This window comes from Trichomonas vaginalis, chromosome I, assembly GCF_026262505.1.
Source record: "Trichomonas vaginalis G3 chromosome I, whole genome shotgun sequence".
Classification (NCBI taxonomy): Eukaryota; Parabasalia; order Trichomonadida; family Trichomonadidae; genus Trichomonas; species Trichomonas vaginalis.
In genome coordinates this window covers 23,025,779-23,040,323 of record NC_067203.1, presented here as the reverse complement: position 1 = coordinate 23,040,323, position 14,545 = coordinate 23,025,779, and the positions used below count along the sequence as shown (strand labels likewise).

The 14,545-nt window shown below is 30.7% G+C and overlaps 7 protein-coding genes and 1 pseudogene across 8 annotated transcripts, besides 6 other annotated features; all 8 read right to left on the bottom strand.

The window, feature by feature from the left end:
* Window positions 1-11,675: part of a mobile genetic element that runs on past the window's edge.
* On the bottom strand, window positions 217-1,260 carry TVAGG3_1035060 (uncharacterized protein; the record flags this gene model as incomplete). Its single annotated transcript, XM_051255315.1, has 1 exon — window positions 217-1,260. One exon carries the CDS (start codon window positions 1,258-1,260, stop codon window positions 217-219), a length of 1,044 nt encoding a protein of 347 aa, XP_051080889.1.
* Window positions 1,334-2,529, bottom strand: TVAGG3_1035050 (Prim-pol domain family; the record flags this gene model as incomplete). Its single annotated transcript, XM_051255314.1, has 1 exon — window positions 1,334-2,529. A coding segment is annotated over one exon (1,196 nt), but the record flags the coding sequence as incomplete, so codon positions are not given.
* TVAGG3_1035040 (organellar and viral DNA polymerase type B) lies at window positions 3,232-4,170 on the bottom strand (the record flags this gene model as incomplete). Its single annotated transcript, XM_001297376.1, has 1 exon — window positions 3,232-4,170. One exon carries the CDS (start codon window positions 4,168-4,170, stop codon window positions 3,232-3,234), a length of 939 nt encoding a protein of 312 aa, XP_001297377.1.
* TVAGG3_1035030 (uncharacterized protein) lies at window positions 5,014-5,556 on the bottom strand (the record flags this gene model as incomplete). The annotated part of the gene is made up of 1 exon (XM_001297377.1): window positions 5,014-5,556. One exon carries the CDS (start codon window positions 5,554-5,556, stop codon window positions 5,014-5,016), a length of 543 nt encoding a protein of 180 aa, XP_001297378.1.
* Window positions 5,983-7,226, bottom strand: TVAGG3_1035020 (annotated as a pseudogene). The gene has a single exon. A coding segment is annotated over exon 1 (1,244 nt).
* On the bottom strand, window positions 8,558-9,235 carry TVAGG3_1035010 (uncharacterized protein; the record flags this gene model as incomplete). Its single annotated transcript, XM_051255313.1, has 1 exon — window positions 8,558-9,235. One exon carries the CDS (start codon window positions 9,233-9,235, stop codon window positions 8,558-8,560), a length of 678 nt encoding a protein of 225 aa, XP_051080887.1.
* On the bottom strand, window positions 9,638-10,219 carry TVAGG3_1035000 (uncharacterized protein; the record flags this gene model as incomplete). Its single annotated transcript, XM_051255312.1, has 1 exon — window positions 9,638-10,219. A coding segment is annotated over one exon (582 nt), but the record flags the coding sequence as incomplete, so codon positions are not given.
* A 1,367-nt stretch (window positions 11,676-13,042) lies between the features above and the next one.
* On the bottom strand, window positions 13,043-13,279 carry TVAGG3_1034980 (N-acetylmuramoyl-l-alanine amidase family; the record flags this gene model as incomplete). The annotated part of the gene is made up of 1 exon (XM_051255311.1): window positions 13,043-13,279. One exon carries the CDS (start codon window positions 13,277-13,279, stop codon window positions 13,043-13,045), a length of 237 nt encoding a protein of 78 aa, XP_051080885.1.
* Window positions 13,280-14,097: 818 nt separating this feature from the next.
* Window positions 14,098-14,138: a mobile genetic element.
* Window positions 14,139-14,192: 54 nt separating this feature from the next.
* Window positions 14,193-14,246: a mobile genetic element.
* Window positions 14,247-14,297: 51 nt separating this feature from the next.
* Window positions 14,298-14,355: a mobile genetic element.
* A 51-nt stretch (window positions 14,356-14,406) lies between these two features.
* Window positions 14,407-14,464: a mobile genetic element.
* A 50-nt stretch (window positions 14,465-14,514) lies between these two features.
* Window positions 14,515-14,545: part of a mobile genetic element that runs on past the window's edge.

Below are 14,545 nucleotides of genomic sequence, written 5' to 3'. Positions count from 1 at the left end.
ACCAGGTCACCAGGTCATTTAACTTTTCTGAAAAAATGAGACAACATGACATTTTGACAACATCATGGGTTATTCAATAATTAATTATTTTTGAAGAACTGAAGGGGTCACCAGGTCACCAGGTCACCAGGTCATTTAACTTTTCTGAAAAAATGTGACAACATGACATTTTGACAACACAGCGGGATTAATGCAAAAATAAATTCAAATCATACTTTATAAAGCTTCATTCACAGGTATTTCATCGTCAGTAAATGATTCCTCATTATCGTTTGGTTCAATTTGTTTATATAATCCTTTCATTTCTTCTTTCAAAACATAATACCATGTCTGTTTACCATCTATTTTTCTTTGTTTCCTTTCACATTTATCCTTAATGCTCATTTGGAAATTCTTGTCTTTCATGTCTGATGGTTTGCAGAATAGAGCATTTTTACATATCATACCTGCACACAATTCATCATAATGTGTATTTATCCATACATCTAAAGGATTTGATGATAACTCGATTAAATCTTGTTTGGCTTCAGTCATCGGTATGATTCGTACATTAAATGATGAAATGTCATATTGCATAAAATATGTTAAAAGGTTATCATAAAATTCCTTAGTGCATGAATCCATTAAATTCTTGAAGTAATCAAATTGACCCTTGAATTTACCATTAACCCTTAAAACTACGTATCTTCTGTCTCCAACTTCAATTTTGACAGGGTAAACGTTATTAGTTACGAAAATGAAGTTTGCAACGTTCTGAGCAGTTCTTCTGGGTTGATTCTTTTCATTAATTCTAATCTCATTATCCGTAATAATTGATTTCAAAGCGTTGAAGTTTGCGAGTCTATCTTCACCTACATTCTTGAGTTCATTAAGTACAAGAAACATTTTATTTTCAACTACTGAGTTGAAATTACCCGTTAGCTCACCTATTTCGGTAATGTTTTTACATGAATAACCAGCGAGAAGTTCAGAAATAATGTCTGTGAATCTGTTTTTACCTGTTCCCTGAAGTCCTTTCAAAATAATTGCTGTTTCATTCTTGATTCCAGGATGTTGAATCATTGATGCAATCCAGCCGAGAAGGTATTTATACACTTCATCGTTATTATCACAAATGGCTTCTTTAATGAAATTCATAAACATCTCAATTTTTGAGTAATCTGGTTTTTCGAGAACGTTGTATTTATAACCCTGAAACGTTGAGAAAACATCTGGGGAATCAGATTTAAAGCAAACACCCTTAACGGTTAATGAAGACAATTGATTTAGTAGTACATCCCATGCTGTTATGGTTTTACCTTCTTCTTTAAATAATTTAATCATTTTGAGTGACTCTTTCATGTTTGACTGAAGAACAAATGATATTTGATTCATTTTGTCGTGTATGTTGTAATCTTTCTGAATGAAGTATTTGTTTCCACAATCTACAAAACGAATTACACGTGATAAATCCTCAATTACTTCAGAACTGTTTTTATACTGATGATTTTCAGCCTTGCGTCTAATATCTGTTATCAAAAACGAGTCATCAAGTTTGATATCAAATGTTATTTTTGGCTTACGTAATAAAGGTAAAACATATTCATCATAATATTCCTTTTGATAAAGTTTTAGAATCTTCACCAAAACAAATGGAGAAGTCATTAAATGTGCATATCTACTACGTGCTTTTTCAAAATTACTTTTTGCATTTTCAGTTAAATTGCAGAAGTTATAAACGTTATCGTATGCTTCATTAATCAAATGATTAGGTAACGAATTAATAGCTTGAAACAGTGTGAATAATGTTATTTCTTTTTCTAAATTCATGTTTCCACCATCATTATGTACTTCAAAATCACAGATGCCATCAACTATGCTCTGAGCTAGTTTATCGTCAATGTTTACATCTTTGTTTTCATTCATTATACTCTTTATTTCTTCGCTCTTCTGTTCAACTCTTACCTTAATATTCAAATCATTTAATATATCATTCACTGTTCTAGTTAATGTTGAATCATAACTTCCACGAATGAATGAGTATGTATTGATTGGTTCTGTTGCATTCTTGCGAACTCTTGAATCAGCCATGACTACTAATGAACGCTTTGAATCATCCATTGAAGTCATTATGTCGATATCATAATCATTGCAGGAATAACATTTAATCATTCTGTTCGAAACTGCATAGAAGAAATTAGTGTTGCAATAAATGTGAAGACCTCCTGATGCGGTTTTAACGATAACATCTTTATCCGAAAGTTTTGATAAAATGTCTTTTCTAACTGTTTCTTTAAGTTCATCATTGTACGATTTATTGATATCAACATCTATAATCGTTAAATTTGAAATTTTATTTACTAATAAAGCTGTACCAGTTTTCCTTCCTCTTCCTCCATCATGTTTGAGGTAGTTATGTAAATCAATCATGTTTTCACCAATTCTTTCGTTGAGGGTTTTAGTTTCTGCCACAACTAATTCCGCAACTAATGAATCAATAACTTTTTCATCAGAAACGATAAAGTTGCTGTTGTTGTTTGTTGCTGTCATTTATATAGGAATAAAAAAATAAAAATAATTTTAAAACTAACTTTATTTTTGGACTGCATCAAATTTTCTGTGATGTTGTCTAAATGTCATGTTGTCTCATTTTTTCAGAAAAGTTAAATGACCTGGTGACCTGGTGACCTGGTGACCCCTTCAGTTCTTCAAAAATAATTCATAACTGCCTTCCCCTGCTGTGTTGTCTAAATGTCATGTTGTCACATTTTTTCAGAAAAGTTAAATGACCTGGTGACCTGGTGACCCGGTGACCCCTTCAGTTCTTCAAAAATAATTCATAACTGCCTTCCCCTGCTGTGTTGTCAAAATGTCATGTTGTCACATTTTTTCAGAAAAGTTAAATGACCTGGTGACCTGGTGACCCGGTGACCCCTTCAGTTCTTCAAAAATAATTCATAACTGCCTTCCCCTGCTGTGTTGTCAAAATGTCATGTTGTCTCATTTTTTCAGAGAAGTGAAATGACCTGGTAGCACATGGTAACATGGTAGCACCTTCAGTTCTTCAAAAATAATTAATTATTGAATAACCCATGATGTTGTCAAAATGTCATGTTGTCTCATTTTTTCAGAGAAGTTAGTTAACCTGGTAGCACATGGTAACATGGTAGCACCTTCAGTTCTTCAAAAATAATGTTTAGGGTAGATGGTTAGATCTCACCTGTTTTTTCACCTGTTTTTTCACCTGTTTTTTTATAAGCGTTTTACATGAATTGTACGATGTATATTTGAAATTCTAAACAATTTCGTAGCTTCTATTTCTTCTGTCAGTATGTCAAAAGTTTTAACGATACCGAAAGTTTCTTTATACTTCTTCTTGACGTCAGATAGAAGGAAATCTTCTGCTGTTGGATAGTTTTTGTTCAGAAATTCTAACATGTTCATTTTATCTTCTGCTGGCTTCTCTGCTTCTTTCTTTAAGTCTGCATAGTCGTTTCTCATTCTTTCTATCTCTTTGACGGAGTAGTTATATTTCCTCATTGCTGCTTTACATTTAGAACATTGCGGGTTCATTTTTGCGTTATATTCTGAAACCTTACCTGCTAAAACAACTAAGGCGTCAATGGTTTTCTTTAACTCAAAAGTTGCTGGTTTTATTTGTTCATTCCATACCTTACCTCTTCTATCTTTATCTCTTATTTCCCAAACACATTCTGCAACTAACGAAACAAAGTTGTCGTATGTCTTAAATTCTTCGGATTTATATATGTCAGAAACATTCTTATATACCATGTCGCAATCTTTGTCCATAACTTTATGGTTGCAATGAAAACCAAGGAATTCATAATTTACCTTTCGTATGAACTTCTTTATTTCTACTGAGTCAGTTGGTTTCACTTCAATTTCGTCAAATTCAGGAATAGTGAGTTTTTGTTGTTGGATTTCAGGCAATTTGGGTAAATGGTCAATAATGTCCTGCATTTCATAAAGATATTCTTCATTTGTTTCATCTTTCGCACTACAGTCTAAATTACTTGTTAAAAGTTCTTGCTTTATCTTCTGGATTTTTGTTTCGAAAGTATATGAAGAAGGAATGAAGCTTTTCATTTCTACTAACATTGACGTAGGATTCATGACTAACGAGTTTGGTGCTGTTGTTTGTATTGCTGTTGTGCCGATTGTTGAAATCATGTCTGTCTTTACATACAAAATAAAAAAATAAATAAAATAAAACTAACTTTATTTTTTATTTCGGGAAAATTCATGAAAATTCAAGAGGTGAAAAAACAGGTGAAAAAACAGGTGAGATCTAACCATCTACCCTAAACATTATTTTTGTCTGATTTACGCTCATTACGATGAAGAAGTCTTGACAAAACATTTACGTTCATGTTTGACAAATCATTTACGATGAAATCATGACAAAACATTTACGTTCATGTTTGACAAATCATTTACGAAGAAGTCTTGACAAAACATTTACGTTCATGTTTGACAAATCATTTACGATGAAATCATGACAAATCATTTACACTCATTACGATGAAGAAGTCTTGACAAAACATTTACGATGAAATCATGACAAATCATTTACACTCATTACGATGAAATCATGAAAATTCATGAGGTGAGAAAACAGGTTAGAAAACGTGTTAGATCTAACATGTTAACATAAATTATATTTTTACTGAATTCAGCAACAAAATGAACGAGGTCAGGATGTATGCAAATACCTTTGAATTCATTCATAACACCCTTTGTAAGCTCATAAAATGCTTGTTTTGAGGTCGAGCCACTTTTGGCTCCACCGTATTCTTTCAACCAAAACTCAGGAATTCCCGCATGAATTTTGTATAAAAAGCAACCGTCTGAATTCCGGCGGTTGCTATATTCTTCACAAAACATTTACGTTTAGTTTACGAAGAAGTCATGACAAATTCATGAGGGTGAGAAAACAGGTGAAAAAAGAGGTTAGATCTAACCTTCTACCCTAAACATTATTTTTACTGAATTCAATAAAAATAAATGGTTCATTTACTCACAATATTTTTGTACAAAACAACCCCAAGCTTTTAACTTCTTTTCTGCAGCTTCTAATGCTATCTTAGCGAGTTCATATTCTCTAAATTCTCTCTTTAAATTTTCTTGTTCCCATTGGTCTAGTTCGTATGGAGAATCTCTATAACCATAACATAACTCACGTTCATGTTCTAATTGTTTTTCACACATTTTTCCAACTTCTTCTTCAAACAAATGTTTAGCATTCTCTACTGTATCTTCAAGTTCTTCTTCATCTAATTTCTCATGAACTTTCTTGTCTATGGAGTCCATAATTTTTCCAACTGCTATGCAATATTTTGGAGAAGCCCACATTGCTATATAGTTTATAAGTCTTGGGTCTACATACGTTCCTCTAACCTGTTTGATTTCATCAGGAATTCCGGCATGAATTTTGTATAAAAAGCAACCGTCTGAATTCCGGCGGTTGCTATATTCTTCACAAAATGCCTTATAATACTCTTCCCAGGACTTATTTTCCAACAACTTTCTAAAGTCTTTCCTAAACTGCTGACACATATTTGTTGCATTAATGTAACCATCCTTGTCTCTACGTAAGACTTCAATACCGTTATAAGTGCCTTTTGTGAATGTTTCACCATTAGATTTGTTCGTGAATGTTTTTGCTTCGACTGACATTATTGTCTTTACATACAAAATAAAAAATAAAAATAATTTTAAAACTAATGAAATTAATTATTTTTGGACTGAATTCATTCATAACACCATTAATAAGCTCATAAAATGCTCGTTTTGAGGTTGAGCCACTTTTGGCTCGACCGTATTCTTTCATCCAAAACTCAATAAACAATTATTGAATAACCCAAAACCATTGACGATAAAATATATTTCTGCAGTTCATCCATTACTTCATTACCTAATTAATTACAAACATAAAATATATTTAGTTCATTCGGTAAGCCCAGACCTTTGGGTCAAGCACATTCATTGAACTCTATACCATGCGAATACAGTCATGTAAGGTGGCATGTAGTCTTTACTTTGTCCCGTTGTTTGCGTATATCCTGAAACGCGATGTGTATGGTTTCCTCCTCCCTCAGTGTTACTCCAGTAACAATTTATAGCAAACTTAACGTTGTCTTTAACATCATATCCTTTACCTTTTATCATTGCTGACCAATCCCAATATCTATGCTTATGCCAACCTGCTTGAGATGTACTTAAATCTATGTAGTGACTGTGTGCAGGTAAATTTTCACCTGAAATCGTTTTACTTCCACCTGTTTCCTTTGAAGAGTTTGCACAATACAAAAACCTGTCGACTATTTGAGTCCAAGTTCCAAAACCCAGAACTGTTTCTGGTCTGGTAGAGTTCATTGACGTATAAATAGAGCCTATAGGATATAATGTTTGAAGTATTTCTGTCTTTAATGTTTGAAGCTCTGTTTTGTCTGCTTTCTTGTCATATAAATCTTGAGCAGTGAATTTAATATTATGTTCATCCTTCATGACATAAACATCTTTACATCTAATGTTTTTCATCGTCGTTATGTTGTCATCCGATGTTAAACCTTGTGGAAAGTTAGGAGGTTTACAATATAATGCATCCCCACCAGTTCCTTCAACCGTTCCTTCAATACTTTCTATAGCAACAGTTGTAAAACTTGTATGTGTATGGTTCTTATCTGCTTTCTTCTCTAACTCATTGTTAACATAAGTTTTATCTGCTTTAAGGTCTAAACATCCTGAAACCCATCCTGTATCAGCTTTAGTTTTTAAAATCTTTGATGTCCATTCATGATACCATTCAACCCTTTCTATAATTTCATTATCTTTTTCATTAACATATTCCTTATCTGCCTTCTTCATTAATTCACTAGCCATAAGTCCCTTATCTACCTTCTCCTCTAACTCACTAACCACATATTCCTTATCCGCTTTCTTCATTAACTCACTGTTGACATATTCCTTATCTGCTTTCTTCATTATGTCATTTAGGAAACCTTTATGAATTCCTCATTTAAATTAAATCTTCCAATCTTCAAAACTTTAGGAAATGCATTTAATGCGTAATATCTTTGTTCTTCTGGTGGAATTGATGTTATATCATCCGTTATATTTAATTTTTGAATTCATAAATAAAATTTCTTTTATATTTGATATCACTGCACCACCCTTGCAAACGAATTCGAAATGGTCATTTTTCAATACTATCTCCAAATCTCCATATTTCAACCTTTGCGTTTGTTCTGCCGTCTTTGAATTATATGCATATATGGCGTATGTAATGGTCTGTGCCTTAAGTTGTTGTGGTTGCTGTTGTTTAATCATTTATTATGATTTAAAAATAAATATTTAATCCGTTATCTCATCACCTATTTTTTCTATTTGAAATTGCCATAATATTTCATTCATGAATTCTAAATCACAATCAAATAGGTCAGTTACTCTAATTTAATATTTGATAAATCTTTTGAATGAAGAATAAATGAATTCCCGGATAATTGAAACGGATATGATAAAGAAAATGTGTTTAAGTTGATGGATAAAATGTTTTGTATTGATGGGTAAGAGTTAGGGTCTAATGTTTGATGTGAAAATCTCATTGGGGTATTAACTTTATCACATTTGATTAAAATGAAATTGGAACCAGTGTCAGAATACAAAACATCCCCAACATCTTTTTCAAAATTTAATATCCCCAACAATGAACGAAGATGAGGAGTACAAAATTTAATTTTCAGTGGGAATTTAATAAGGTTATTTATTTCATCAAGTTCAAAAAGTTTATCAGGTTTTGATTTAAAATTTTCTTCATACCATACGATAAATGATTCATTTAAATAACTTAAAATCATGTTAATATCCCATTTCGTTATCACATTATTTATATACATATCACACGTTTTTTCATGGTCATCTTTAATAAATGATATATAATCTGAAGGGTCTAAAAGAATGGGATTAAATTTACCACTCACAGAAACGAGAGTAACATTATAAATTCCGCTAACTGTTAAATTTAATTCACAGTTATTATTCGAAATAATATTGATAATTGACATTTTTATTACGATTAAAAATATGGTAAAGCGTTATTTTCCGGTGATAAATAAAACTAGAATAAGATTACCTCAAGAATTCATAAATTCAACGAATAAGAAATTCATTCATGTTATAAATTTTAGTTTTTCAGAAAATATGAGTCAATGTCATATTCATCATCGGGTTATATTTCACTTCATTCAAATTTAGTTCAATCAAACCCATATAATGACCATTTCATAAGATTTTCAGATGGTATTAAAAATGTAATTGATAGATTAAAATATGAACAGATTGACAATATCGAATTTTTGGAATTTTGGTTTAAATATCCTGATGGAAAAAAGATTGAAGTTAAAGATAAAGCTGATACTATAACAAAAACAATTACAATGACCGATCCAGATAGTGGGGAACAAAAAGAAATAAAACAAACGATAGAAACTGGTGAAAGGTCAATTATTATCGATTATGATTCAAAGGATTATTATTCAATAATGTTAATGCTTGAATATTAAATGGCCTTAACAAAGAATTTTTCAAGTGATATTTTATATTCATCAACTATTTTATTATAAATATCATTATATGTTAAATGAAGTTCAGTTGTTGTTCCGTTCTTTGATATCTTAATTGTGCTAATATCCTTTATAGGATTTATTTTTGCAACTGTTCCGCAGCATGAAACCTCATCATCTATGAAAAATTGAATCTTAACGTCTGAATCTTGAACATCACAAAGAATGGCGATAATGTGAATTAATGATTCATAAGGTAAAATAATTAAACCGGATTGGTCAATTAAATTTATTATTGAATCATAATTATTAATTATTATATCACGGTAAATTTTCATTAATTCTGAATTAATGTCTATTTTATATGGCGCATTGCGACTGGAATCGTAGATTCCTGGGTTCTCGATGTTTGATGAAAGAGGTGGGAGGTATGTTGGATATGTGGGGATTTCAACGGGTTCTTTACCGGGTTCATCTTCTTTATTTTGCTCCTCCTCATTCTTCGGTAAGTCACGAGTTAATAAATTTGGTTGAGTTGCTGACCTTGTTAATTCGGGGCTAACATTAACTTTAACATTTTGAATAATTCGTGATTTATCATCATTTACGTTATAACCAACCGTAATCTCTGCTTTTGCGTTTGTGTTCTTTTGACTAGTGAAACGTCTTCTCATTTATAATCGAATAAAAAAAAGAAAAATATATTTAAAGTTTTATTTAGTTGTTACGGTAATATCCCAAGGTTCATCCTTGTTTGCTTATACTTTCTTTGTAACTGCACCAATTATGTTATTGATATTGCTTTGAGTTTCTTCCAGTCTTATTTTATCATTTACAATATCTTTAATCATTTCATTACATGCATTCTTAAAACCATCTGATTTTTCTAATTTACGTCTATCACTTTCTTTAATTAAATCAAAGTTATAACCTTGTTGAGAATAAAGTGGTTTCTTTATCAATTCCTTGAACGCTTCTGAAAGTGAAGATGAAGAAATTCTTGCCACTTGAATTGGTTTAAATTCTGCTTTCATTGCTTCTTTCTGTTCATTGAACACTGGATCGAATAAAGCAACTTTAAAGAATTTCTTAGCTGGAATTTCAGGTCTCAAATTTGCATATTGACCATCAAACTGATTAACATATCGTGGTAATCCATCCGGTCCTTCTTCAATAGCGTTTAATTCTTCATTGAAATAAGAATATGGATTATGACGGTATGAATTAATTGGACCATGTTCACCTTCTCCAATGTATTGTTTAACAGCTTTTCCATTTTCATCAAATTGCATAGGATAACGTTCATTATATGCTTTACGTTTAGGATAATCCGTCATTGTTAATTTATACCCATTTATGACTTTAATATTACCTTGACCATCAGTAACGAAAACTTCATTTATACCATCAGGTTTTCCATTTGGACCCGTAATGTCTGCTTCATGTGCTTCCCAATTTGGTCCATGACGTTTGGCATATGCTTGAGCTTCTGGTAATGTTAAAACGTTTCTCATTTGTTTAACATCCTTTTGAAGACCGGCAACAATGTGGACTAATTCTTTCATTCCATCAGGAACTTTCATAGTTCTATCATATGCACCCTTTTTGTTTGTCCCTCGTTTTAATGGAACCTGTAGAAGATTTGCTATTTCTGTCATGTTTAATTATAAATAAAAAATAAAAATTAATTATAAAAAGTTAATCAAATTTAATGGAACCTTTATTTAAATCAACTATTATTTTTCCATGTTCACCTAATTGTTGATATTGTGTGTAAAGTTCATTAATGCTCATTGGTAAATTCACTTGATAAAGCATAACGTTCAACTGTTGACGACTAAACCCACTGAAAATGAAAAGGGTTGATAGATTTGATTTAATGTTTGTGCTTAATGCTTTGAAGTATTGAACAGCCATGAAGAATGAACACTGAATGTGTCGACATTGAGTTAATAATTGATTAAAATATGATTTCTCATTTGTTATTAGTTTTGATTTCACTGCATCATCTAGAAAAATGAGTGAATGCAAAAATTCTCTATCAAAATTTGAAATAGAAAGTGTTTCAAATAATTCATCCCTTTGTTTATTAATAATTTTATCCTCTAATCCTTGCTTCTTGATTGTATTATATAATTCTTTATACATTAAAAAGTTTTTTAAATAATCTTCTGCTTCTTCTTGTGATAAATAAATAATTGGAATTTTGATTAAATGCTTTAAAGATTCAAATGTATCATCTGAAGGTGAACCTGAACGGTTGATATAAATTAACACATGTGAATGGGGTGAAGTGTTAGCAATAATGATAATTTGTTTTAATATCGTTAATGTTTTACCTTTATTCTGTTTACCAATTGCTGCAGTGATTGAATTTAAGTAACATTCAGAATATGGAATTTTCATTAATTTTTCCTTAGATAGAGCATTTCTATTATCACTCAATGCTTCATTAATCATATCATCTATGTAGGTATTATATACATCTGTTAATTCTTCAGAATTGAAATCCATTTAATCAAAAATAAATTTATAATTTTAAACATTTCTATTCATCAATATTTCATCATATGAACTTCTATACTGTGGTGGTGTACCTGTTGGATGATATTTCAAACCTTCATCCGGTGTCCATGTCCAATACGTAGTCCTAGTAAACCAAACCTGAGGAGGATTTGTCACTTTTGAACAGTAAGTGTCATTTTCACCCTGAATGATTGGATAAGCTTTCACTTGTACTGTAACTTGTGAATTGAAAGTTTCTAATCCATCAAAGAATATACCCGCTCCATCACGTTGAACTGGAATAGTGCATAAGAATGAAGTTTGGTCTTTCCATGTTCTAACTAATGGCTTGCCATCATCTGCATTCAGTGGTCTAGTTAATGAGTCCTCGTATTCTTCTGTGCATTCATTCACTCCATCTAAATCAGAAGCTTGAAGCATACGTGTAAAGAATATGTCGCCCATTGTGGTCATCGCTTGATCGGGGAAGTTTCTGGAATCTATAGTGACCTGAAGACCTCGAAGCATTGGATTTTCTAAAACCGTTCTTTGCATTGCATTCTTCGGAAATGTTAACACAACATCTGTAACATTATGAAGAGCGTATGAGAAATCTGAGCTGATACCTTCAGGAGTGATGCAACCTCCATTTAGTGAACGAACGTCAATATGTTGAGCTGGAATCATGAATGGATCTTCCTTACTGAATAAACGTGGTATTGCTTTAACTGATTCTTCAATTAAACCGTATCCTGGTGTAATGCATTTATCCTCTAAAACTTCCATCTTTGTGCATGAAATAATAACATCATCAACTGTTGCGTCAGCAGATGTATCGGCTATGGTTGTAATTAATTTGGCAGGAAGTCCGATTTGTTGGAATTTGCGATCATATTTATAAACATGATTCATAATCTTTTCATAATCTTCATCAGTTATCTTTTCATAAACGTAATTTTGTAAATCAGCAACTCTTAACGGGTCAACCTGACAAAATACTAAAGTATCCCTGAAAACATAATATTTAAGAATGATTTCACCAAATGATTTAGGATAATCATCGAACGCCTGAAATGCTAACAAATCATTTACCGGAATAATCATATCAAAAGTGATATCAACTTCTTCATTTGCTTTCTTGAAAACTTCTGAAGGGTCAATATATTTACCACATACTGAGTTATCATATTTTTGAACATTATTATATAACGAATGAACAAACTTTTTAACTTTCCTTTCTGATTTTGGTTTATATGTTGCAAATGCGAAAGATTCACGGGCGCAATCCATCTGAAGATAACCGGCATCACCTCTTTCGGTTTCTACTTCTAATTGTTTAAAGCTTTGATTTGATGATTTGTAACCAACGAATAAACGCATGCATTTAAAAGCGGTATCACATGTGAAAGCTTTATTTGAAACTAGAGTTGCTTTAACTTTGCGTTTAATATATGTGTCACCTAATTGGTTCACATCATGAGCCGGATTTGTAATTCTTAAATGAGTTTGTTTATCATCAAAATATGGAGCATCAGAGTCATAGCATGAACTTTCAAGTTCTCTATAATATCTTCTACCGTCATTCTTTGCGAATATTTCATTTATCTTTTCGAATGAATGAAACACATTTCCATTAATCGGTTTAGTGTTTGGCACCAAATAGTTAGTCGTCATTTATTATTAAATAAAAAATCAAAATTAAAAGATGAAAATGAATTTTTAATTTTAATGAAATAATCAACTATGGCTGCAGGATTCTTTAAAAAATTATGGGATAAAGTAAAAAGAGGAGCGCATAAAGTTTGGGAAACAATGAAGAAGGGAGCAAATTGGATATTAAGAATAAAGAAGCAATTAGTGACATTGCTGAATCAATAACGCCAAAAGCTGCCCAATAAGAGAAATTTTAAATAAAGGAGAAAAAGTTTATCAAAGACTACAACCGATACTAAGAAAAAATAATATTTATTTTTCCACTATTTACCCCCTATTTTATTAAGTATTCCTTCAGCAATTCCACCAATTGCGTTACCTGCTTGTGCTCCCATCGCTGGATTACCTGCTTTAGTACCTAATACTCCACCTATGATAGTTCCTGCCGTTTTCGCTACTGGTGCCAAAAAGTTTGCAACAGGTTTAATAACCTTTTTATAAACCCAACCCGCAGCTTTCTTAATTCCATCCCATAATTTTTTAAAGAATCCTGCCGCCATTTCTGATTTAATATTAATTAAAAAATATATTTCATCACTTATATTCTAATTTTTATTTAATGATAAATGAAACCAATTTTAAAAATAAATGAAACAAAGGAGGAAGAAATAAATGAAAGTGAAAATGTTCAACAAAAAATAAACGTTGTTAAACCAATTACTGAAATAAAAATTTTTTCTTCTGTTGAAGAATTTAATGACTATTATGCTAATAATAAAAAACTATTTGAAGAATTGACAACATGTAAATTGAATAAAATGTTTAAAGTTGATGGATTCAAAATTTCAAAAATAAAAGGAGTGGTTAGTTTGAAATCTATTCCTCAATCAAGAATCACCTCATTAATGAAAATAGATGATTTAACAAAAAGAATAGAAGAGATTGAAGAAAGAATGAATCAAATAATTGATTTCATAAATTCAAATAATCATTAGTTTCAATTTATTTTTAAAGTTTATTTTTTAAAAAATTTTATTTTTTATTTCATTATGTATGGGCTGAGTGTAAATGTCTTACAATTTTGAAAATTTTTTAAATCTTGATTTATTCAAAAACGTAAGAATAAAAACCGTAAGAATCATACATTTTTTTACTTCATATGTTAAAAATAATGATACAAAATCGTTCAATATTGTATGAATTCTTACGATTCTGAAAATTTTTAAATCTTGATTTATTCAAAAACGTAAGAATAAAAACTGTAAGAATCTTACATTTTTTACTTCATATGTTAAAAATAATGATACAAAATCGTTCAATATTGTATGAATTCTTACGTTTACAAAAAAAGTCACAAAGCCCGTCAACATATACTACTTGTCTTATTGAAAAACAGATTTATCTGATCACAAGCACTTAAGACTTTTATAACAATAGAAATGTGTTTATGATATTGAAATAGTCAAATTACAATTTTTTTCTAAGATGTCTTATTGAAAAACAGATTTGTCTGATCACAAGCACTTAAGACTTTTATAACAATAGAAATGTGTTTATGATATTGAAATAGTCAAATTACAATTTTTTTTCTAAGATGTCTTAATGAAAAACAGATTTGTCTGATCACAAGCACTTAAGACTTTTATAACAATAGAAATGTGTTTATGATATTGAAATAGTCAAATTACAATTTTTTTTCTAAGATGTCTTATTGAAAAACAGATTTGTCTGATCACAAGCACTTAAGACTTTTATAACAATAGAAATTGTTTATGATATTGAAATAGTCAAATTACAATTTTTTTTTCTAAGATGTCTTATTGAAA